We start from the raw sequence: 24,330 nt of genomic DNA on the forward strand, positions 1-24,330 counted from the left end.
CAACTCTTCCTTTTCCTCCTCCTTTTCTTAAAAAAAAAAAAAAAAGGTTTGAGTCACTTGAATTTTCTAACCCTTAATTCTAATATTCTAATATCATGGGTTTGTTATGAAGATTAAATGAGATCACAGATGCAGAATTTTCTAGATAGAATATTGCCAGATTCTAGGCTGATGCTCAAGGACTGGCTGTTTCTTTCCCTGATTCCTTCTTGTTTGAGTCAACTTTTTTTTTTTTTGGTGGAGTCTCGCTCTGTCACCCAGGCTGGAGTGCAATAGCATGATCTTGGCTCACTGCAACCTCCGACTCCTGGGTTTAAGTGATTCTCCTGCCTCAGCCTCCTGAGTAGGTGGGATTACAGGCATGCACCACCATGCCTTGCTAATTTTTGTATTTTTAGTGGAGACGAGGTTTCACCACATTGGTCAGGCTGGTCTCGAACTCCTGACCTCATGATCTGCCTGCCTCGGCTCCCAAAGTGCTGGGATTACAGGCATGAACCACCACACCCAGCTGAGTCAACTTCTTCTAATAAGGCATTTTATCCAACTGCCATACTCCAGAAAGACATTTTAACCCACCAAACCTTGAGGATCTTTAGAAATTGTACGTCAAAATCTCCAGTTTGTTCGACTTCCTATTGTCTGTGCCATAACTCACTGATATATAAAGCCCATTGAGTAATGAGTACTAATGTATTTTATTCATTCTAAGATATACAGCCTTTTTACCAACATTTTAATAAGGCACCTTAAAAGGAAGATTTGGGGATGCAAATTGGGATGTGCCTTATAATTAGCGGCATGTCATGGTTTAACTGGCAGCTTTGTTTCTTTCCTTGTGGAACAAAATATTCATGAATTTTACATCAATAACATCTTGGATTTAATAAAATATGACATCTATTTTTAAACTATTGGATACTTTTTTTTACTATTTCACCTTTTCACCATTGCGTTTAGGGTCATTGCCTGTGTCTTATTTCAATTCTGACCCTAAAGTTCTAAAATCAAATGTAAACTCAAGAAGTAAATTTTTTAAGAATTTGGACTGAAAACCTGTAAGTTATTATCAGAGTCCAAGTCATGGTTAGCAGGGATATTTACATAAGATGAGCTCTGACACAGACCCAAAAATAAGTTGATATAACAAATGGAAATTGCTACACAATTGATACTATCATGTAATGGTGTTAAAATAATGATAAAAATAATCTGAACAAGTTCTGTGGAGCTTTTGTTCTATTTGACTTTAAGTGGAACATAATCTTCAGAACAAGAGGACAACAAAATAATGCTTTGCTAAAAGGATAAAAGAATATGACCTAAGTCTATTAGTAATATAACACTCTATGAATGCACTCAAGTTAATAGCATCTTTTAGCAATAGATACTTTTTCAATTATAGTAATGTGAAGAAATAGACTAAGTGAGGGAAAATGGTCAGAGACACATGAATTGGACTAATTGTTTGGCTGGTTGGTTTTTTATAACCAACTCTTGGGAAGGAAAAAAGTCTCCAACAATCTCTTGATGAGACATTAATTTGAGTTTTCATATTCTAGATCTACTTAATCTTCGTAGGAATGCAATATTTTGTTACCCCATCTTTGAAGAAGGTTTGAAACTCTTGGTAATTTGCTTGTAGTGAGTTGTGCAACATCTTTCTCTTCCTGATCAATTTTGTGGTGTTGTCTGTTATAGAAGCTCTATTACCATAAGCGTTTGCTAACTAGGTGTGATGCTACAATTTCATGCAATGTAATTCCTCTGGGGGTAGGTATTTCCTTCCTGTCCTTTACTGAGTTCTAAATGACCCTCCTTTCACCGATTCTGAGTTGCACACAAGAGTGGATTGCAAATGCTACCCTTTTGGAGTATCTGTGTAGAAATGCTGTTTTATTTCTGCTTTAAGGGATTTAAAATTTTCATTCCCCTTATTTAAAGTGGTGCTTAGGCTACTTTTGTAAAGAATGTGGTGTTCTGAGAGCAAATAACTGAAATGGATAGGCCAGACTCTTATCTTCATGGACCCTCACAAATGGAAAAGTAAAGATATGGATATGGAAGGAGAAAGTGGTCAGGAAAATTGCCATAAATAACAGAGCAATGATATTGGGCTACATTTGGCACCAGTTTTGTTGTGTTTTAAAAAGGATAAATATGGTTCCCTTTAAGAGAATATGGGAGCAGCTCTTCCTGCTGTGAACCTCTTCCTTGGGCGTCCTCCCAGCAGGTTGCATGGGGTGAGAAGTGGCCCAGGTTATTACTGTGATTGAGAGCATTCCTCCAGCACATTTTCTTTCTCCACATTCTCACGCCTCCCCCTTGACTTTTGTGGGATAGGATTTAAGAGTCTACTGCAAATGTCTGATACGAGTTAGGAGTTGTGGGTGCATTCCTGCTTTTAGTACTGCCCAAATAAAAAAGGGAGGAAGAAGGAAGGAATGAAAAAGAGAGAAAGGAAACAAGAAAGGGAGAAGTGAAGGAGAAAAGGATGGAGGAAGGAAGAGAGGAAGGAAAAGGAGAAAGGGAAAGAATTATAAACTCAAACCCAGTGCTTCTTGCACTTTACCGTGGGCATTGTGCATCACCTAGGGGCTTTGTTATAATGTAGATTCTGATTTGGCGGGTCTGAGACCTGGCTGGACTGGGACCTGAGTATCTGCCTTTCTCACAAGGTCCCAGGGGATGCCAATGCTGCTGGCCCAGGGGTCACACTTGACTATGGAGACCCTAAACTAAGAATGCAGCTGCACTTAGCTCATTATTAACATTATTTTAAAGACGATTGCTGGGGGTGCTTATTTCTTAGGAATTTGGTCAAGTTTTCCTGGGGAAAAAAATGGGGCACAGGAAAAGGATATCTCTGATGGGACCCACTCTTCCCCTTCCCCCACTCCTCTGCCATTTCCCCTCCTCCACCCACCATACTGGGAACGTAGTGTGCTCTGGGGCCAGGTTCCATTAGATGCAAAGGAAAATATCTGAAAAATGCAATTTGTATCATGATATTGGTGATTTATTGTGGTCTGTCTTTTTGAAATATTTGCATTTTATGTATAATGTAGTGTAGTCTTGAAGTCAAATGGAATTGCATTCAGATCCCAACTCTTATCACTCACTAACCGTGACCACACGTGAATTAGTTAACCTGTCTAAACCTTAGTTTCCACATCTGCAAAATGGGAACGATGGTCCTGATTACACAGACCTTCTGTGAAGATTTAATGAGAAAACAGATATAAAATGCTGAGTATAGTGGCTGGCACATGGTAAGTACTGAGTTGATGGCAGCTATTGTAAAATGTTTGAGCAGTAGAGAAACCTAATTGGATAAAGACGTGATCCTGCCATCAATGAGAAAGCCCAGATACACTCATCTCTCTGCCGCTTCCTCATTGTGCCGAACAGGCCGTGAGTTAATTTTTGTCTATTTATTTAGACAGTTTATACGGTTTTGTTTCCTGTATAAATGAATGGAATAATCATAAACACTTAATAGGGTTATTGTAAGAGTTGATGAAATAATATATACAAAGTCATTGGTGTATGACCTGGCACATAGAAATATGTATATATGAAGGAAATTATATTTTTGTCTCTTAAAAATAAGGATTGAGGGAAGAAAGGAATTCTTTATTCAAAATTCTTTTGAATAAAGAGGAGTGTTGGCCACACATTCCTATGCCTAGAAGAATAAAAGCAGTGAGCATGCTGTGATTCCTCAAATCCTACCTTGCTGACACGAAACACATGAAACTCCCAAACACTCCAAACAGACCAGGGTCCATCTAAGATGACACAGTCACTGGTCAAAAGGAAAGTGAAAAAGAAAGCATGATGCTGTGAGTTTTTCATTAGGCTGAAAATCTTCATTTTAAAGGATTGTCTTGAGATCGAGAACACATCCTTTGGGGTGGGAGAAGGGTATTAAAAATGTCTTGTTTGATCATGATAGTGAGAGGTGAAGCCAGCTGGGCTTCTGGGTCAGGTGGCGACTTGGAGAACTTTTCTGTCTAGCTAAAGGATTGTAAATGCACCAATCAGCGCTCTGTATCTAGCTAAAGGTTTGTAAACACACCAATCAGCACTCTGTAAAAACGGACCAATCAGCACTCTGTAAAGTGGACCAATCAGCACTCTGTAAAGTGGACCAATCACTGCTCTGTAAAATGGACCAATCAGCAGGATGTGGGCTGGGCCAAATAAAGGAATAAAAGCTGGCCACCTGAGCTCCAGTGGCAACCCGCTGTGGTCCCCTTTGACGCTGTGGGAGATTTGTTCTTTTGCTCCTCACAGTAACTTTTGCTGGTGCTCGCGCTTTGCCTCCGCACTATCTTTATAAGCTATAACACTCACCGCGAAGGTCTGCAGCTTCACTCCTTAAGTCAGCGAGACCACGAACCCCCCTGAGGAAGAAGCAATTCTGGACGTGCCACCTTTAAGAGCGTAGCATTGTGAAGGTCTGCAGCTTCACTCTTGAAGCCGGTGAGACCAAGAACCCACCAGAAGAAGAAACTCTGGACACATCTGACATCTGAAGGAACAAACTCTGCACACATCATTTTTAAGAACTGTAACACTCACCACGAGGGTCCACGGTTTCATTCGTGAAGTCAGACAGACCAAGAACCCTGCGGAAGGAACCAATTCTGGACACAGTAGCACATGACAATTAAAATTTTTTTCTTGGAAAAATTAAATTTCAAGATTCGTATTCCTATTGTCCCAATTATTAATGTTCTCCTTTAATTTGACTGCACTGTGAAATCTCAAAATCTGGGCAGGTCCACGGTCTGTGATCATCTAATCACGTGCCGTTTGCAGACACAAATGCAGCTACTGCCCAGGAAGAACCACTGTCTTCTGTGTTGAAGGTCTCTGAGGTTTTGTACCATGCATATTAGCAGAAGTGACCGCACCCAGAGGCCATCATTTTCAATTGAAATAATGGCTTATTCTGTTGTAGCTCATGCTTAAATCATATTCTGCATGACAGATTAGTACCCTCCTTGCTGCTGAAGGGTTGTGCAGCGTTCAGACCTCTGGAAGGCATCTGGGGTCTTGGAGGAGAAGAGGGGAATGAGATATCACTGTCGTTCTCACGATAATTTTGGTCTGAGCCAAGCGTGCGGATTCATGTCACCACAACACAGGGGTCTCTGTTCAGTCCCCATCTCCTCTTTAGGCTTCAGCTTCCAGTATCCATGTGGGGCCACTTGGCTAACAGTCTCAGTGAGTAAAAACAGTTGAAAATCTCGTAAGAAGGGTGTCAGATGGGGAAGTCCTGTAGGTCTGTAAGGCTGCAAAGAGAGCCTTGCAGATGTTAGAACACAAATCAGAATGTTTTAGAAGTGGGCTGAAGGGTGGGATCTTGCAAAAAGAACTACAGCGTTCTCTAGCCTTGCCATTTCCACATCATGGTACTGTAATGCAGGTATCAGGTAAGAAAACATGGACTAGCTCTCCTCACTTCGCCCACATCTCCTCACCCCCAAAACGCTCTTCTCTCTCTCTCTCCTCACCTAAGCTAGTCCCACAATTTCAAAGATTATTTAACAGCTTTGGCCATTTTTCAAACACGGTTAAAGCCAGCTCTTGGTAATTCTTGCCTGTTTTACTATAGGTAGGTAAACTGAAAACAGTTTAAAACCAGGCCAATCACACTGCCTTGAAGAATCTAGATCTCGTCCCCTTGTCAAGCTCCGCAGTGATTCGGCGGCCAGCCGGGAGATAAAAATCTGTGGTGGTGGTAGTGAAAGCGAAACACTGTTACAAAGGTAGATCTACAGTTGAAGAAAGGCAGGTGACACCTTTCGAATGCTTCCTTTTTTGAAGAATTTATACCTTGTCTATTATCAGTGTAGATAATGAGTTAGAAAACAAAATCGTATTTTATCAATTTCCCACCAAATGATATGTTTAGGAGGTCATTCATAATGACCTGTAATAGACATGTTGATGATTTGTAGATTTGATTTCTTATTGGGGAAAAAAGCCATGTTTAAATTCCTCTGTAGATACAAGCATTCTTAAGAATTTGCACTAATTTGGGCCGGGCGCAGTGGCTCACGCCTGTAATCCCAGCACTTTTGAGAGGCTAAGGCAGGCAGATCACCTGAGGTTAGGAGTTCCAGACCAGCCTGGCCAACATGGAAAAACCCTGTCTCTACTGAAAATACAAACGTTAGCCAGGCGTGGTGGTGTGTGCCTGTAATTCCAGCTACTCAGGAGGCTGAGACAGGAGAATCGCTTGAACCCAGGAGGTGGAAGTTGCAGTGAGCCGAGATCAAGCCACTACACCCTAGCCTGGGCCACAGAGCGAGACTCCATCTCAAGAAAAAAAAAAAAGAAAAAAGAATTTGCACTGATTTAGAAAAGCGACTTTCTTGAAGCAGTTTCAAGTGCAGGGACAATTTTCAAAATTTGAGGATCCTTTCTGAGGTTTCTTGAAGGAAAACTAGTAACCCAAAATTGTATGGAAACCGAGTCAGTGGAATCGGCAGCGAGCTGTGGGGAGGGCCCCTTTCACGAGCAGGTGACGGCTGCAGTCTCACAGAGCCCAGCAGCCCCCAGAAGCCCATGGCTGGGATTTAATGCCCTGAGGTCACCATCCTGAATTTCTTTAGAATTTGTCTGTGAATTTGTGTTTTATGAGTAAAGTCCAATGGGACATCTGAATGTGTAGGAGGATGGAGGGGGCTTAGAGTTTCCTCACCTCCCCAGAACAGGATGGGCTCTGGCTGCCCACTCTCTGCCCCTGGCAGCCCTGGAAGCCTCAGTGTGGCTGTCACATGCTCCACTCTGCCCTTCTCAGGGGGCTTGGGCTCAGGTGAGGGGAAGGTCATATGCTCAGCATGCAACTCCTCAAGGGTCTTCCTGTCCAACCCCGATCCAGGTCTCCAACACATCCCAGCCGGAAGGTTACAATCCCTTGGGTTCACCCATATGCGATAGGTTGGGGTGGTGCCTTGGGGAAGGAGGGATTGATTTACCAGCCGCAGGCCAGGACCTGCGTTTTTATTTTGCACTGATCCCCACAAATTATTTAACCCCATTGGCACAGGGTTGAGCAAAGACGAAGCAAGACGGAGGCTGCTTAGATGGGCATGAAAGCCCAGAACATGTGTGGCTGCACCATCTGTGGATTCCAGAGCCCAGCTATCAGTTGTAAGGAGACTGTCCAGGGATGGAGCACAGTGTTGAGGGTGCCTTCTAGCAATGACCTTGTCAGAGCAAGTGTGCATTTCCTGGGAGAACTGTGTTGAAATGAGCAAGGCTTCTTAGACTTAAAAAGGCATTTTAAAAATCAGACAAACTATTTTTGAATGCTCTAAAATCTGTGTCTGACTTCGTTCCGCTGATTTTGACACACACCTCCATCATTTTAAGAATTTGAACTCACTGTGGTGTACCTCAACACCACCATACACACATACATATAGAGACACATACATATGTATATTCTTACATATGAAGGCCTGGAGCTGGCCTGTGGGAGATACAAAATGAGTTAGAGACTTTTCCCTGAAAGAACTTACACTCTTGTAGAGATAGCAGTACTCAAGGAATAATCTCTACTCCCAAAGTTCTCTAACTGCCTAAAGTATGTCATGGAATTTTGCTAAAATACATTTGATGACTATCTCCTTTTTTCCTGTCTCTCTGAGAAAAAGTATTTACAGAAAATGAGACCTTTATTGGGCTGGATATCACAGGAGTTTAGCTCTGCTTTTATTAGATAGATGTGAAAACAAATGATAAAAAATTATTGGAGGAAGACTGAGGGATATTTAGTAAATTTTGAAGAAAAAAGTCATTAAAGTCTTCTATAGCACAGACTAAATCTACATATAAAAAATGAAGCAATTATTGAGGAATTTTGGCAGAAAGTACAAAAACATCTTCAGTCCAAATAAGAGATTTGTAGAATTTCTTTTTGTAGTTTATCTAACTGTCCCAAATCTCCCTTTGGCTTTTCATGTGTAGATGCAGCCTTAAAATAAAGATTTAGAACCACTTAGGACCTAGACCCCTCACCCAAAGAAAGCTGGACTTCCTTCTGCTGGAGCCAGATAAGTCACTCACTGTAAGAATAAAGAAATGCATTTTTCATATTAATGTAATCAGAGAGTCTTGGTTCTCCAGGCCTCAATAGGTGAATTTACAAGTACCTGACAATGTAATTTGCAAAAACGTACAAACCATTTTGTGGATTAATGAATGTTTGATTTCCAAGCATGGCTTGTAGAATTAGCCTTAGAGTCTCAGATTCTACTAAGAGTCTGTACAGTGTTCTGTACATAAATACCTGTGTGACCAGTATCATAAAGAAATTCTAACTGGCAATAAAAAGTGGCAAACAGTGGCAGTAGCTCAGCAGAGATTTTTATAGACACCTCCACTCCCTCCTTGGCATTTAGTAATCTTGAAAAAATTGAAAGGAAGAGAAGTTTAATTTAGAGGGGACTTTTGCTCTGCTTAGCTGGAATTCTCACACCCAACATGAAATAATAATGCATCCAACTGTCCGTCTTAGAATAAGTAACCTTTGTGTCACCTCCTTCACTGGTGGAAACTGCAAACAGTAGGTGAAAAAGGTATGAATACCAGAGAAAGCTGAGGGATCTCTGTGACCTTCATGTGATTATGTTTGTGCTAATGCAGAGAGCACAGAAACCCAAACTCTCTATCCAAAGAACCCAATTCATAAAAAATGCATTGGTCATTAACCAGGGAATCTTAAGCACTGTACTTTGGAGGGATCACTGACGCATGGGAGGAAGTGGAGTTGTTTTGCTTGGGATGAGCAATTCGTATTTGCAGTTCTGTTCCTTTCTCAATCTGCCCTGGCCGTCATATCCTCTTTGCAAAGGGTAAGGCTCCAGAAAGGAGTATATACTCTTGGGATTAAAAAGAGTATATTTGTTTCTTAAAATGACTTACTTGGAAGAGTCAACTCCAAAAAGAGGGAACAATTCAAAACTCTGTGCAAGAGTGAACATCTACTTTAGTGTAGCTAAGAGATGCTGAGCCTGGTTTCCCTTGGTTAATGAAAATCTGTTGTACCAATTTTTTTTTTTTTTAAAGAATTGGAAAACAAAAATGAACTTGCTATGAGGAGTGCGGTGACAGTTATTGGTGACGGTTCTTCAGGGACTCAGCTTGAGCTGGGTGGAGAGAATGGAGTGTGGGAGGCTTGGTCCTCAGGAAGGCACTGAAGAAAGGAGTGTCGTGCTCAGGTGGTCACCCCCTCAGCTCTGTGGGTCACAGTCCCTTCAGAGCAGAGGGATCTGCAGGCAACCCTGTGGGTTTCAGATGTGGGATCAACCCGGGGACCAATGGTGTTGAGTGAACAAATGCCCTCTGACAACCAGGTCTTATAACAATTAATAATAAGTTGTATCCAAGTGTACCATCCAAACTCCTAATCAGTATTTTGATGTCTTCACCATTTATGACCTATCATTTCCATAATAGATTCAATACAAGGTTTCTTGTATTTGCAGAGAATTAACTTCTATTATGTAGCTATTTTAAATTTTATATTATGATCCCTTTAAAATCAGTCATTATATTCTTAAAATTACCTGTGGACAAATCATAATTACAAAACAGATGTATCTGAGATGATTCCTCCCTTGCTAAGCTAGAAGTCAATCAGGATTATGATAAAAGAATGGTGCAGATAAAGAAGCTTGGAAGGCCAAGGGGATTACACTAGCTGCAGACCCATCTGCCATTCAGAAAACGGATTGCATATGGCAGTCTCAGCGCAAAGGAGATTCAGCCTTGCCTGGGTAACATCTAAGCCACTGCTGGCTCCCTGTGGTCTTCAGTCACAGGTAGAGTTTCATAAAACATTCACGTGAGCTACGCTTTAGATGCTCTGTCAGTAGCCTCATGAGGGATATCAACCTCTGTGTTCAGGAAGCTCCACAAATGATTCACAGGCCTGGGTGAGAACCACTTCTATAAGCCATGGTCTGTGTAAAAATTTGGAAACTTTGCCACTATCTTTGTGCCATATTTCCTGATTATGCTACCATGGACTAAAGGAAGCAACTATATATGTAAACATCTTGCTTTGTAGGCTCTTCAGGACCCAACTATTTAGTTGAGTTCCAAACGTTCATCCAGTGGTGCCAAGGACAGAGTTAGAGTCAGTGCACAGTGGCCACCTTTAGCCAGTGTGCAAGAGAATGTGAACTCCACACAAAGGGACAGAGGGGCAGGAATATGAATTGAGTTGACTTGGGGCAGCTCACTATTATAGACAAATAATATTAAATATTATTATATTAAATACAATTTAGGCTGGGCATTGTGGCTCATGCCTAAAATCCCAGCACTTTGGGAGGCTAATGTGGGAGGATCACTTGAGGCCAGGAGTTCAAGACCAGTATGGGCAATGGAGTGAGATGATTTCTGTACCAAAGAGAAAAAAAAAAAAAAAGAAAAAATTAGCTGGGTGTAGTGGCTCGCTCCTGTAGTCTCAGCTACTCAGAAGGCTGAAGCAGGAGGATTGCTTGCGCCCAGGAGATCAAGGTTGTAGTGAGCAATGGTCACACCACTGCACTCTAGCTGGAGCAACAGCGTGAGATACTATCTCTCTCAAAAAAAAATACAAATTAAATATTTTCATTAAATAATAATAATCAAGAGAAATGGCACTTATATGGCAAGCATGCACTGTTTCAAGAAAGTTACATACATATTAGTTCATTTAATCTTCACAACAGCAATGCTGTGAGAGGGGTACTATTGTTATCCCTGACTTTTACAAGGTGATGCATGAAGTTGGAAAACAAGCCAGAGTTCACATTCTCAGTTAAGTGGTAGTGCTAAATTTAAACCCAGGCAGAGTTTAAATTTTTTTAGAGTTCTTGGTTTTAACTCTTACACCAAACGGCTTTTAATATCTAAATTGGAATCGAGGTAGAATTTGCCAATAAGCTAATAATTGAAAGATATTTCAAAGGTTTATGTTAAACAACAGTGAGTAGTCACGTGGATGCCAGTACCTATCTTAAAGGAATTATATCACTGCTGAATTAAAAGCCAGACCCCTATTTCTATTGAAAAAGAAATGTGAATGAAATGACAGCATAAAGTGATGAACCAGCAGCACAGCCCCTGTCCCATATTGCTCATAGTTGCTGCCTTAAAAGCATAGGCTGCTAACTTCAGAACAGACTTCAGAGAGCTTTCCTGGAATTCCTTGGTCTCAGAGATGTAACATGTTTCCTAGGCTTCTGGTCAGGAGGAACCCACCCAACCCATTCAAGTTTGTGTTTTCATATCTGTGCCCATGAAAATATCCAACGTCAAATTCTCTGCCAACGTTCAGCTAAGTGTTGCTTCAAATCTCTCTGAAACCCTTAGCCGACGCCATTTATTCATTCTGACTTCCTGATTCCCCCTCTGGCTCTGAGAAGGCCCCTGATTCCAGAGCCGCCTTCCAACCAGACGGATTAGTTTATGGTCCTGCAAGGTTATGCGTGATACATCTGTTTGGGGAAAATGGGGATGCACACTAAGAAGAAACATTACTTTTGGATCCAGGCAGGAGAGCATACATAATCTCCTCTAGAGCCTGTGAAAGACTTCATTTTACACATGAAATTGTGTGGAATTGCCCTGGACTGCACTGAACGTGGGTTTTGAGAGTTAACCAGCCTCAGAACAAGCTACTGAGCACCAGCTAGGCCTCAAAGCAACAAAGAATAAATGTAAGCAAATGTAATCTGTGTAAAGTTGAGGGGAACAAATGCACAATCTTGTTGACACAGTGCTTGTGTGAGACCAATCCTAAACATTACAATGGCATGCATTAGAAACAGAGTCAAAAAGTGGGCTTGGTATGCATGAAAGAAAGAAGAGACAGAAGGGCTTGGCATGGTATAGAAATTTTTTAGAATGCAGGTATTCATTTTCTAATTGCTTAAAAGGGCTTTTCTATTTTTCTGTGCATTGTACAAACACTCTTTTCATAGTCTGGTATAAAAACCCATGCCTGGCAAGTATGGGAAAACAACCAAATTTTTAAAAAATTGTGCATTTTTAGCCATTTGAGAATTTGCCTAATCTGAATATTTGACCAAAACATCACTTTGAAACCTCATAAGCTCTTCAAAGTACATAAATTTCTGCTGAGAATTTTAGGGCAAAATTGGACCTGGGTATATAAGAAAGAACAGAGACTTGCAAGGTTTGCACTGCACAAGCCATCTCCCAGCTTAAAATGCCATGCTTTTAAGCATAATAGGTAAATCACATATAAAAAATTTAGAAGAAAGGTCTTCTGCACATTATGAGGAAATGGTTGGCATCTTATGATGGGTCATCTTACCCTTGTTATTAAATGACAGCAATCATTAAAATGCCAAACATATTTTGACAGAATTCACTTTATAAAATGTCAGCAAGTCTGTGTTTTTATTAGTTTGTTCCAAATCAATTTAGAAATTTCAATAGAATGCTTGTAAGTATTCCCCAAGCAATGTCCATTCCTGACTTTCTGCACAAAAAATATTACAAATTAATCAGATTTTCAGATTTCTGCATAATGGCTTTGCACATTTATTGCTTAATCCTATTATAAAATGCTGTTATGATTGACACATTGTGGTAGAGATAGAAGTCAATTGAATAATATGTAGCAGTCAATTTTATTTGTAGCTTAATGTGCTGAAGTATTTTCCCCCGTTTCCATTATTTATAAGTCTGTCCCTTTGGAGAATATATAGGAGAATTTGTTTTAAATGAGCCAATAATACCTTCTTTAAAATTTATAAATGTGACAGAGTCATATCTTTTTTTCTGGGTTGTCCATGGCATGCCGGTAAACAAGGTTTGAATTGTCTTCCACTTGTTATTCACAGGACAAACATCAGGAAAGAGGATCTTGTTAAGGTTTGCTTGGAATTGGATTTCAACCACCCATTAGAAAACTCCAAGGAAACAAAGCTACCAAGTAGAAATTCTCAAAAATTGCCACTGGTTTTATTTGTTTTGTTTGTTTGTTTGTGTATCTATTGTTTCTACCACTATCTTACCTGCTACAGTTTGTCCTGAAACAAAGCACAGAAACACACGTAGAGAAATGACCATGTTAAAAGGGTTTGAAGGATTTGCTCTTTGGTGGAATTTCATTTTTTCTGCTTTGCTGTCCAATAGGATTCTGGTAAAGGAAGCAAGTTGTGTTCTGTGCTTAGCATGGCGGAGCTCCCTGGAGCTATTGCGGGATTCCTACTGTTTCAATTAGCACCTGGGACTCTTGCTTAGGGAGAGCCATATTCTTTTTAGAACATTATATAAGGTGATATGGAAAAAGGCTTTGTTTTCAGGAAAGCGATGTCATAAGATTCAGTGTTCAAAGAGTACAGAAGAAGAACTTGGGAGTATGAAAGAGATGGGGAAAGCCATATTAGGGAATATGAAGGAGATGGGGAAAGCCATATTAGGGGAAATATTGATGGACTTGGTCATATGTGAGATCACACTTTGTTTAATTTTAGGAAACTAGATTAGCTGTGGCTCGCCTGTACTTAAAGGGTGCAGTTTCCCACACATACAACACACTGGCATACTCTATGCAAACTGACTGTGCTACATTCCCTGCTGTTCTATTCTTCTACCTCTTGATGAACTTGGCCATCCTGAATGTCTCTCATCATTATTTATGCAGTTGATAAGTGATTTGAGCACTGGAGATATTGATAAACCACTCTGTCGTATCATTTATGCCTTAATGTTTTGTGGCATCAGTTCCCAGGCTGGATCATATATTAAAGGAGTATTTCTCTTTTGAATTCCAGGGGCCAGAGGAAACCCGGCACTATCAGACCCAGGCACTCCTGACCAACACCAGGCCAGTCAGACCCACCCCCCATTTCCAGTTGGGCCACAGGTCAGTATCTCTCAGCTGCTTTCCACTGGGCTGCATTTAGGATGGTTTAACCATATACATAACCAAATAAATAATAATGAGTTAAATCCAATTAACTCCAACAGAGCAAAGATGGTAATAAATTTTCGTATGAAAAGCTGTATGACTACATTATTTATTAAATACCACCAAGAAAATATGTGTTTGCAAAACTCTTCTCTCTTCTTAAAGGAAAGCTTGGCTTTAATCATGTGGAAACACTTTTTTTTTTTTTAACTTAAAACCCACTACAATTGTGCTGTTGGTTACTGTGCAGTTTCCTGGAAAGTAAAACTTTAATGACTGGAGTGTGAAGAAAATTAAGTTATTTCACCTTACTATTGCCATTTTTGAAATACAAGATGTGATTTAATATAAAAAAGTTAATGCAATTTTAATGCAAGTTCAGCTTATTGGGTTTGACAATACTGTACATCACACATAGCTCTTGCATTAATAAAGAAATACAATCATTATTTTTTAAAGTCCAATATTTGTTTTTTGCAGCCTGGTGTGGGCTATATGGAGATGTAGAACACAATTATAAAAGGCTGGGCTTTTTTTTTTTTTTTTTTTTTTCCTTTTTACCTCTATCATTTGGTGTGAAGCTTTCAGAGTTCGTCCTGCTTTTTTGGAAAGAGAAGCTGAGACTTGGGCCTTTCTCTCCCTTTGATTGTCATTATTACTCCTGGAAGTTAATGACTTTAAGCACATTGAGGGCTCACCCAAGTTTAGAGTGAGGGTTGGCCTTGACATTCTTATTCCACTCGCCACCAAGACTCCCTATGGCCTCAGATCCCGTAGTCCATCTCGGAGCACAGATCACTCCGTGCCTGTGGACAGAAAGCCTGGGGAAATGTCTGCTGGCTTATGGAAGCCTAGAGAGTTTTCCTGGGACTCTCAGGAACAGGATTTTTGGTGTCATACGCTTTATAATTTTATGCTTGTAACATCGTGTGTGTGTTCATGTAATTTTGTGTGTCTGTGTGTGTGTATGTCTGCACACCTGCCTGTGAACATACTGGGTGTAACACACTCTAATGCCTTCAGGTTGGGTAGGCAGCCCCACAGGCCCAGGTCAGTGAGGAGTGGTGGCCGTTTGACAAACTGGAGAGTGCATGCCCTGCTTTGAGCCCACAAATCCTATTTTTAAAATGCTGCAGGCCAAAACCCCCAAATCTATGACCCATATATGGTCTGAGAGCTACTCATTTGCCTTCACTCTTAACCATAATATCACTATTGGCAGTGATGTAACACCTGGAATCTGAGGGCCAGCATATAATTTTGTATACATTCTCGAAGTATATTTATTTTGCTCGTTAGAATAACTATTTTTTTTGAAAGGGAAGCACAGTTACTTGGTGTGAATTTAGCAAAGTGCACAAATACATTAGGAGCAAGGCCTGTGGGGTCTAAAGCAGCAGTTCTAAACTCAGCTGTGCAGAATCCTAGGACTCTGCAGAGTCTCCCCCAAACAGTCCTGAAATGAACACTGCAGGGAATGGCCAAAGTGTGGGCTTAGCCCTCTCCACACCTCCCCTCATTCTTCAGATAAAGCAGCCCCACTTCTCTAAATCTGTTCTTTGTATTGGAGGGGATACAAGAAAGGGGTAAAACATGGGCTCTGGAGCAGCCTTCCTGGGCTTGAACTTGAACCCCCTCTCAACTAGACATGGGACTTGGGCAAGTTACTAACCTCTCTGTATCTCATTGGTAGAATAACTACAGCATTAGAATAGTGCCTGGCTATTATACATTGAGCTTAGTAGTATGCCTGTATTTAATTTCCTACCCCTCACATAAGAGTTTTGCATTGGTTCTTGTAGAAGAACAACAGATACAGGATTATTATGTTCCACATGGCTCCCACAAGGCTGCAATGAAAGTCCTGAATCAAGGACTCTAAGATCAAGTGACTCTTGTGGTCATCTGGCTTGACCAGGACAGGAATCCTTCCCATGTCATCCTGTTGAAGAGCCCACGTGCTGCACTCAAAACATGCCCAGCAGTTGCCTTTCCCTACCAGAGAAGGGCTGTTCCATCCATAGTGGGTGTAAACATGTGTTTGTATAATATCATTTTAATTGGGCAAATGATGTTAGAGTAATAACAAAAGAATTATTTTCAAAGATTTTAAGTTTTATCCACATCAAATATTTTTATGTCTTACATTCTGTTTTAGATCTTGTCATTGTACATACATAATTCTACCATTTTAACAATAATCGTTCAAGTTTACTTAATAGTTATCCAGCTTACTTTCTATTGTATTCTCATATTACAAGCATTTTCTATTTTTCTAAAGAGGTGTCATAATGATCCATTTTAATGACTATGCAATATTTCATCTAGTTTAGTACTGTAATAAACTATTTTCAATATTTATGTATTTTGAAACAATACATGTTTTTATGCAGTTATCTTATTTCCTTTTGAATAATCTCTTCAAGCTATATCCTAGGAGTATATTCTGAGTTAAAGGGGGATAAATATTTTTGCAGCTCTTGATAATCTATTTCTAAATTGCTTTCCAAAAGGATTATGCTAGTGTACATGTCCCCCAGCCATAGATCTGCATAATGGTGTCAATACAGACTTTCCAGCATTAAGTACATTTTCTACATTATTTTTGTTAATTTAAAAGTCAAAAGTAGTATTTCGTTGCTCTTTTTGAATCAAAAAATCCCACTGATCCCAATGAGTTCTTTCTGGAACAACAGAGAATAAATTAGCTGAGAGCTTCAAATATATGAAGATAGGATCAAATGGAAATTCAATGGAAGAGTAGCATATAAATGTAAGTTATTACTTGTAAAGATATTTGAGTTCCTCAGAAGAAGTCCAAACCAAATGAAATTTTCCAAAGAAATCAATGAAATGCAACTTTGAAAATTTTTTTCTACCAATCATTTTTTTTTTTAATGAGATAGAGCATGTTTTTTGGTACTTCTTCGGGAACTTTCTGACCCTACTTAAACGGAAAGAGGATGTTTTTAAAACCCATGCCTTGGTTCCACAGGAAAGTGAGCTAGCTGTATCTGTTTCCTTGCAGCCACTTCTGACGGCACAGCAGTTAGCTTCTGCTGTGGCCGGCGTGATGCCAGGAGGCCCCCCAGCCCTCAACCAGCCAATCCTCATTCCCTTCAACATGGCGGGACAGCTAGGAGGCCAGCAAGGACTGGTTCTCACACTGCCAACAGCGAATCTCACCAACATCCAAGGGCTGGTGGCAGCAGCTGCAGCCGGAGGCATTATGACTCTGCCATTGCAAAATCTACAAGGTAATCCATAGTGTCCATGCGCCATGTAAGGCTCTACCCATTGGCCAGTATTCTCTGAAGTGGGCAAAAAAAAAAGTGCCTAGAATGGTGAATGTGGTTCAGAGTTGCTTCTGCCCTAAATGATATGGAAGGCTTCCATAGGAAGCAAAATTTTCAGTTGTCTGTGAATCCTGAGCCTGCACAAGCCATTGGTTTTATCAATCCTCATTTCCTAACATTGGTATCAAAACTTTTCAGGTCTCCTGGAAGCATTTATGAGTCATCATTGCATGACATATCAAAAACTTAAAAGTAAAATTCCTGTGTTGTTATTTGAAGACCTGAGTTATCATCTCACCAATTCTTCAATTTAGCCATGGGTAAAGAAAAGTTAGAGGTTGCTTGTTTGTGTTTGAAGTGATTGGAACATCTCAAATACAAGATATTATTTGGAATAATTTATTAATGATTATTTTGCTCTACAAAGTATGTTTTAGTTATAGTTATTAAACAAAAATTGTGTTACTTGAGCTCATATTTTGCAATGAGAAAAATAGACTTGTATGTTGAGCCTTTATATTACAGGGACATATAACAAGTCAGACTCTAATTTTACTTAGGAAGGGTAGTCGTCTTGGTATTATGAAGGTTTTGACTTTTCTTTAAAAGATTTGGTAGCATTGACTGATAGATTGATTTACAAAAGATTCTGTCAGAGGAAGAATTATTTTGGTGGAAAATGACCTGAATATAAATAGGATGCCTGCTAAAGAGAAAATGAATTTATTTCAGACTAGTCAAAGATGTTTGTTTTCTTCATATATATATAAACATTAACAATTAAATTTTTTGCAGAATGAGGGCTCGTCTGGGTAAGTTATCAGAATAGCAATTTAAAATACTTTTTTAGCTGGTCAAATGTCAGGGCTTCATATAATTTATCGGAGAATCAGTCCACAAGACTAAGAAACAGACCAAGTAAGAACTGTTAACTCTTGACCCAAACTTCTTTCCGTTCTCTATGTTCTGTTTCCCCACACATTGTTGCCACTTCTTGACTTCCATTTTAATGTTTAAAACGAAGTCTCTCTTGTACCATTAAATTGTGCCAAGAAACCTGCCATTCATAAATCATGCATGCCCAGGATACGCTAATGCACAAACTTTGCTTGTTTCAAATTTGAGAGTGCCTGGGAAGCCAGATCTCAAGGTTAAGCAAATAAAGGAATACACAAGGTGAAAACCGAAGCAATAAAGTGTAGGGAGAGGCTTTTTAATGTAGGTGGATGATGAAATCTTAATGAAGAAATGGGCATTATCAAAATGCAGCCTTCCATTTGGAACATTTGTGCTTATGGGAATATTGAATATTATAAATAAACATAAGCTCGAAGAGCTCCTAGGCCACGAATTAATCCTGCTTGGTTAAGATGGATGCCAAAAATCAGAGTTTAAAAAAAAAGTAGGCTTGTTATTTCTTGATCATGGTTTGGTATTCTTAAGATATTAGTACCTGTTTTTTTAAGGGTTCAAAATTAATGATTGGTCCAACGTGGACTTCTTCCACCAAGATTTTCCCTTTTGTTTTTGTTTGTTGTAAATATCAAAGTTCATTATTAGCTTATAGTTTGGAGTTTGGTTCTTTGAGTCACCTCTGGTTTCAGAAAAGGAATCCCAAGCTTTGTAGCCTGATTAAGTAGGGGAAACAAAAGCACTTGCTTTTCTTATCCCTGGGCACTTCTGACACAATTTCCCTCTCAGCATCATCTTCAGAAGTGGGTTGGAGTTGACGCCCAAGCTCTTGTCTGCTACACAAGCACAAGTGAACATTTCCCCCTTTGTCTTCCTCTTTGAAATTTGACTGACGTTGGAGGGAAGGTGATGAGGTTATTAGAATAAAACACCTCCCAGTTGCAAATCAGCTGGTTATAGGAAAAGCTTTCTAATTAGGCTTAACATCAAGCTCCTTCCCCAGTGCCTTCTTCTTTAATATCTTTGTGAATGAATCCCAAGTCATAAATCACTGTCAGGATCCAGGAAAGTTCTACCTTCCAATTTCCTTGGGATTTTCTATTATTTTCATATAAGTCTCAGGTAACCCAGAAAGAGGTGGTCATCCTAACGAGAAGTTCAAGGGCAATAAGGATGGTAATCAGGAAAGTCTCATGCCTCAAAAGTGCCCAAGATAAATGTCCACCACCTAAAGGGCAAAGCCAGTGGTCACCTTGTAATCAATCCACCAGCAGCCATCCCAAAGCTGATTTTCCCACCTTTAGGCGACCTATTGCACAGCCCTTGAAAATCCCTAGGCAGAATCAGTGGCTTGTGGAGCTTTCCAGGTTATGTTGCAGAAGCAGTGGGACTCTTGGGATGGTGAGTGAATGTCTGACAGGCTGAAAGGTCATCTGCAGGGGTTCTGAGACTGAGCTAGTCTTCAAGATGACCTCAAATCTCATCCCCTCTCAAAGGTGAGAGTTAAGGGTGAGAGTCTTGTAAATGGACTATCAGTACCTTAGAAGGAATCCTTACATGCATTCATGCAGTCAACAGCGAGGGGAGAAGGCTGTTTCCTTTCCCCCATCTCTTTCCTGTACAATAAATACAGTATTTATCAACCCAAGGCTTTTCAGAGTCTTTAAAAACAACTCTTAAGTCTGCTCGTCTATAATAAACACCCCACTTCTCCAGTGATTTTATAAAACAGATTTGGTGGGTCATTGTGAGGGGCAGTTTGCATACCTAGTCTGCACACCTAGTCTGAAGCACAGCCTGTTACCATGTAACATGCTTGGTCATGAATAGTTCCCTTTTCCTCATTGTGAAGTGTTAAGCTTTTATTCATGAAACAGTTCGGCCAACTGGAATTATCTCCAGCCTTCCTACCCAGCCCTCTAGCCTGTCTATTCTTCTAGCTCAAAAGTCACAAATTTGCTAGGATGAAAGGAAAAAAAAAGTTGCTGACATCAGTCTCTTAATGGTTTGGAATTCAGGGATAAGTTTTCAAATATTTTCCTTTTTACTGAAGTGATTGAGAGCGTGTTCGTTTACATCCCCTATCAAGTCACACGGAATAGCTCTCAGAGCCTTGGAGGCCATGATTTACACATGTATTTTAATGAGCACTCATGACATCCTGTTACACTGAGAGCAGCTCTTCTCGACTCTGACAGCGGGGGTCATATCACAATCGCCTCTTAAAACATGGTCCCCAGACCAGCGGCATCAATGTCTCCTCTGAGCTTGCTGGAAATACAGGATCTCAGGCTCTACCCGAGATACCCGAGACCCTCGGAACAGAATCTGCATTTTTAAAAGATCCCCAGATAATCCCCATGCACATTAAAGTTTAAGAAATGCTGATCTAGGGAGATTATTCAAAGTTCATTAGGCAACTCCCTGCCTTAGCCTGTTTGGGCTGCTATAACATAAAAACCATAGGTAGGGTGGTTTATAAACAACAGATTGTATTCCTCACAGTGCTGCAGCCTGGGAAGTCCAGGATCAAGGCACAGGCAGATTCAGTTCTGGTGAAAGCCCACTTCCTGGTTCATAGATGTCTGTCTTTTTACTATGTCCTCCCACCACAGAAGGTATGAGAGAACTCTCAGGGTTCCTTTTATAAAGGCACTAATTTCGTCATGAGGGCTCCACCCTTATGACCTAATCAACTCCCAGAGGCCTCACCTGCTGATACCATCACCTTGGGGGTTAGGATTTCAACATAAGAACTTGGTGGGGTGGGAGGAACAAACACCCAGTCCATGGCATCCCCCAATATCACCAGCAGCCAGAATCAGAGACTCTTATGACAATGGATGACCCACATGAAGGCAGTGAATGTCCTTATTAATGCTCCCGCTCTCACTCACCACCCCAGGCCTCCAGATGAGAATGACAGAAAGGAATAATGTGTGGGAACATTTTTGCTTCTGTTAGGACTTTCATATCCTCAAGACCAAGGGAAGTTCTCTTACATAGTGGAAGCCCTCTTGAAGTCCTTGCTCTGAGATTTTATCCAATGAAAGTTTTGCTTTGCTGATAAAAAGACCTTATAACTCAGCAGAAAACCTGTATGTGTGGCCTGGGGATTGTTTTGTCTTTCTCTCAGATCCTTCCCAGCAAGAAAGAGATTGATTCCTGTCTCATCAGTGATGAGTTCTTATTGTAAGAAGATACACAGTTGTAAGGAGTTAGACATCAAGCAGGATCCTAGGAACAGCCCTGTAACCCAGCCTCATTGGAACCTGGAATGAATTTGGGCATTAGAGCATCCAGCAAACCACAAGGCTGCAGGCTGTATCATCCTCTCCTCTGCAGGAGGCAGGCATCTAATCCCCACACCCAGAATGACTAATGACCCATCTCCCTGTCTTCTCCTGCTCCTTCCGGGACATTTCTCTACTGCATTGGATGGCTTTTGGCTGAACCATAATTCCGGTTCACTCATGTTCCATTTTGTCTCCTCTAAGGTCAGGCATCTTTCTAATTCATGTACCTGTCAGGAACTCTCCATTTTTCTCTATCTCCATCACCTTTATCCTTATCTCCATGTCTGTCTAAAATTCTGACTATCCAAGAGAGAAATTACCATGAGGCTGAGCCTTTTAATTTAAGCTATCTCATGTCACTGGCCAGACTGGAGATTGACTGCCCCCAGATTGAGATGTTCATTTCTGTCCTCTTGGCTATGATGTGGGTGGGAAGTGGGAAGCCAGAATGATGTGGTATGGAACATGGACAAGCAAGCTTAAGAAACAAGCTGAGCCTCTCTCATCAGCAGAAGGGGTGGCAGGTAAGGCAGACTGGACATTGGCCTTTCTCTTGGAAACAGTAAAAGCCAGTAAGACCTCTTATGAGCAAGGACTGAAACAAATTCTGAACTCAGGAGATGCCAGTGGTGAGGTTTAGGTTCTGACTGTTTTGAACGAAGACCTTGGAAGCTCTGGGTGGGATTCAGAAATGCTCTACTCAGAGCATTCAGATGAGATCTAGAAATGACCTACTCCTCAAAGCCCTGTGTCCCTATGTGAAATAAGTGAGTTCTGTGCCCTCTCGTACCTTGCCTTGAGTGCCCCTTTCCCCTTCCAAGTACCATCCATCATCAGCTACACTGGGTCTCTCCATCCCTGCGTCCTTTGTCCCATGTTTATTGGGCTTTGGCCTCTGATGACTGTAAGCAAGTGCACACCTGTGAAATAAGACGAATAATAGCCATAAACTCCAAAGAAAGAAGATAATTAAGCTTGCTCTGTCACATATTCCATAAGCTCCTTGAAAAGTCAGTGTCTTCCCTTTTACTTATTACTTTGGAACACAGATAGCTGTACTAAAGATGTGCAGTCCTAGGGTAAAAACAGAGGTTGTTAGTTGATGTAGCAAAATAAAATCCCCTTTATGGAGCTCATGCAAATGTGTTGGATCTTTTGCTTTTTTGAAACATAGGCAGGAAATGAAGATATATACAGCCTCGATGTGAGTGACAACAGGCAGCAAAAGGGTTAATGGAACGGTAGAGCTGAGTCTACTTCTGGGACAGATGGTTCAGGTTAGTGACTTGTTCTCACAGCACAGGCCAGAATGACCTACTAATCACTGTAGGCAACATAAATGGAGAATATAAATGTGCTACATAGGAGATTTATGTCCAAGTGTGAACATTCCAGTTAAGTCAAGCATAACATTTAAATTAATGACCAAAAATACATTAAAGAGTGCTGCTAAACCTGAACATGGAAAAGCAATTAGGTTCAAGGCCAGTTGAAAAATCAAGGCCAAGGATGGTTTTTCTTCCCTTCACTCTAGCAGGAAACCTGCCCTGGTTTTCTCTGACTCCCCAAATTAAAGCCTGTGGATGCTGAAGTACCTGGGAATAGTTTGGGGATTAGGGATTTCATGTGCAAGTTACATTATATTCCATTTTGTTTGTATGGTTGTTGTTTTCACTGAAGTATCCTTTACATACAAGAAAATGCATGGACCTTACTTGCTTAGTTAAATGAGTTTTGATAATTGCATCCACCCATGCAGGCTCCATCAATACGGAAAACATTTAATTATCTCTAAAAGATTCCTCTGTGTCCCTTTGCAGTCAGTCCCCTCCATCCAACCAGGTAATCTGTTTTTTTCCTGTTCTAGAACTTCACATAAATGGATTCATATTATATGTATTCTTTTGTATCTGGCTTTTCTCATTCGGCATAATGTTTTTGAGATTCATCCATGTTGTTGTGTATACAACAGTAAAGTAGTTCCTTTCTGTTAATTTCCAAGCAGTGTTTCATCATAAAAATATGCTACATTTTGTTTATCTATGACCATTCCAACGTCCCAGTGGGCAGACATCATGGAGGTTCCTTGATTGGGTGTCTCTAGGGAAGCACCTTTGGCCACTGTTCTCCTTGGCCCTTGGCCACACCCCTGGGAGATTCTTTCCTGTCCGTTATCTTCCTTGGCCACATCTGATGAGGAAGTTGAGGAATATACCTTTCTTCGGGGAGTTTCTCAGTCCCTGTATAGCTTATAGATGCTGGAGGTCTAATGGGCTGCTTGATGTTTCCAACAGATAGGGATGTGTAGCTCCTTTGAAAATGCAGTCCCTCAGAAAAGGGAATGCTTCTTTTCTTTCTGCTTCCAGTCAGTTCCCTGTGCCAAAGTTTTTTCCAAGACAGACATCTTGAATCTAATTTATTTTGCTTTCTTGTTCCCTACACCCTTCTCTTTCAATTAAATCAGCCTTGATGTGAGGGCATTCTGGCCTCCTTGGTGTTCTTTGCACGTATTCCTAGCCCAGGGCCTTTTGTACAGGCTGTTCCCTCTGCCTGAAGCACTCTGTTCCCACCCAGAAAGCATCAAGCCTTCCTTCCTCCTCCTCCCCTGCCCCAGAACTCCTGTCTCCCTTACTCGCTTTCTGTATTTTCTTTTTCCCTAACACTTAGGACCTTTTATAAAATCTCAAAAATGTTTGGTTTTCTTTATTTGGCCTTTCTGAGCATTTTGGGTGATGCCTACAGTAGCCATCAAGGGCAAGGTCAGCTGCATTGTGATGCTTGGGCCTGCTGCTGTAGAGGAGAATCTCTGTGTGTGATGTATTGCTAATGTGCATCATTTATGTCTGACTCTGCCCCTAGAATGGAAGCC

At 40.7% G+C, this 24,330-nt stretch overlaps 1 protein-coding gene across 3 annotated transcripts in view; it reads left to right on the plus strand.

Annotated features, from left to right (window-relative positions):
- The window catches only part of POU6F2 (POU class 6 homeobox 2), a 496,479-nt gene that overhangs the window by 213,416 nt on the left and 258,733 nt on the right, over positions 1-24,330 (plus strand). For all 3 annotated transcript variants that reach the window (XM_055347656.2, XM_063708481.1, XM_063708482.1), the window contains 2 exons: positions 13,821-13,912; positions 16,986-17,214. In XM_055347656.2, the coding sequence (XP_055203631.1) occupies positions 13,821-13,912; positions 16,986-17,214 (321 nt within the window). The remainder of the gene's footprint in view (positions 1-13,820; positions 13,913-16,985; positions 17,215-24,330) is intronic.

Source organism: Gorilla gorilla, chromosome 6 (assembly GCF_029281585.2).
Source record: "Gorilla gorilla gorilla isolate KB3781 chromosome 6, NHGRI_mGorGor1-v2.1_pri, whole genome shotgun sequence".
Lineage (NCBI taxonomy): Eukaryota > Metazoa > Chordata > Mammalia > Primates > Hominidae > Gorilla > Gorilla gorilla.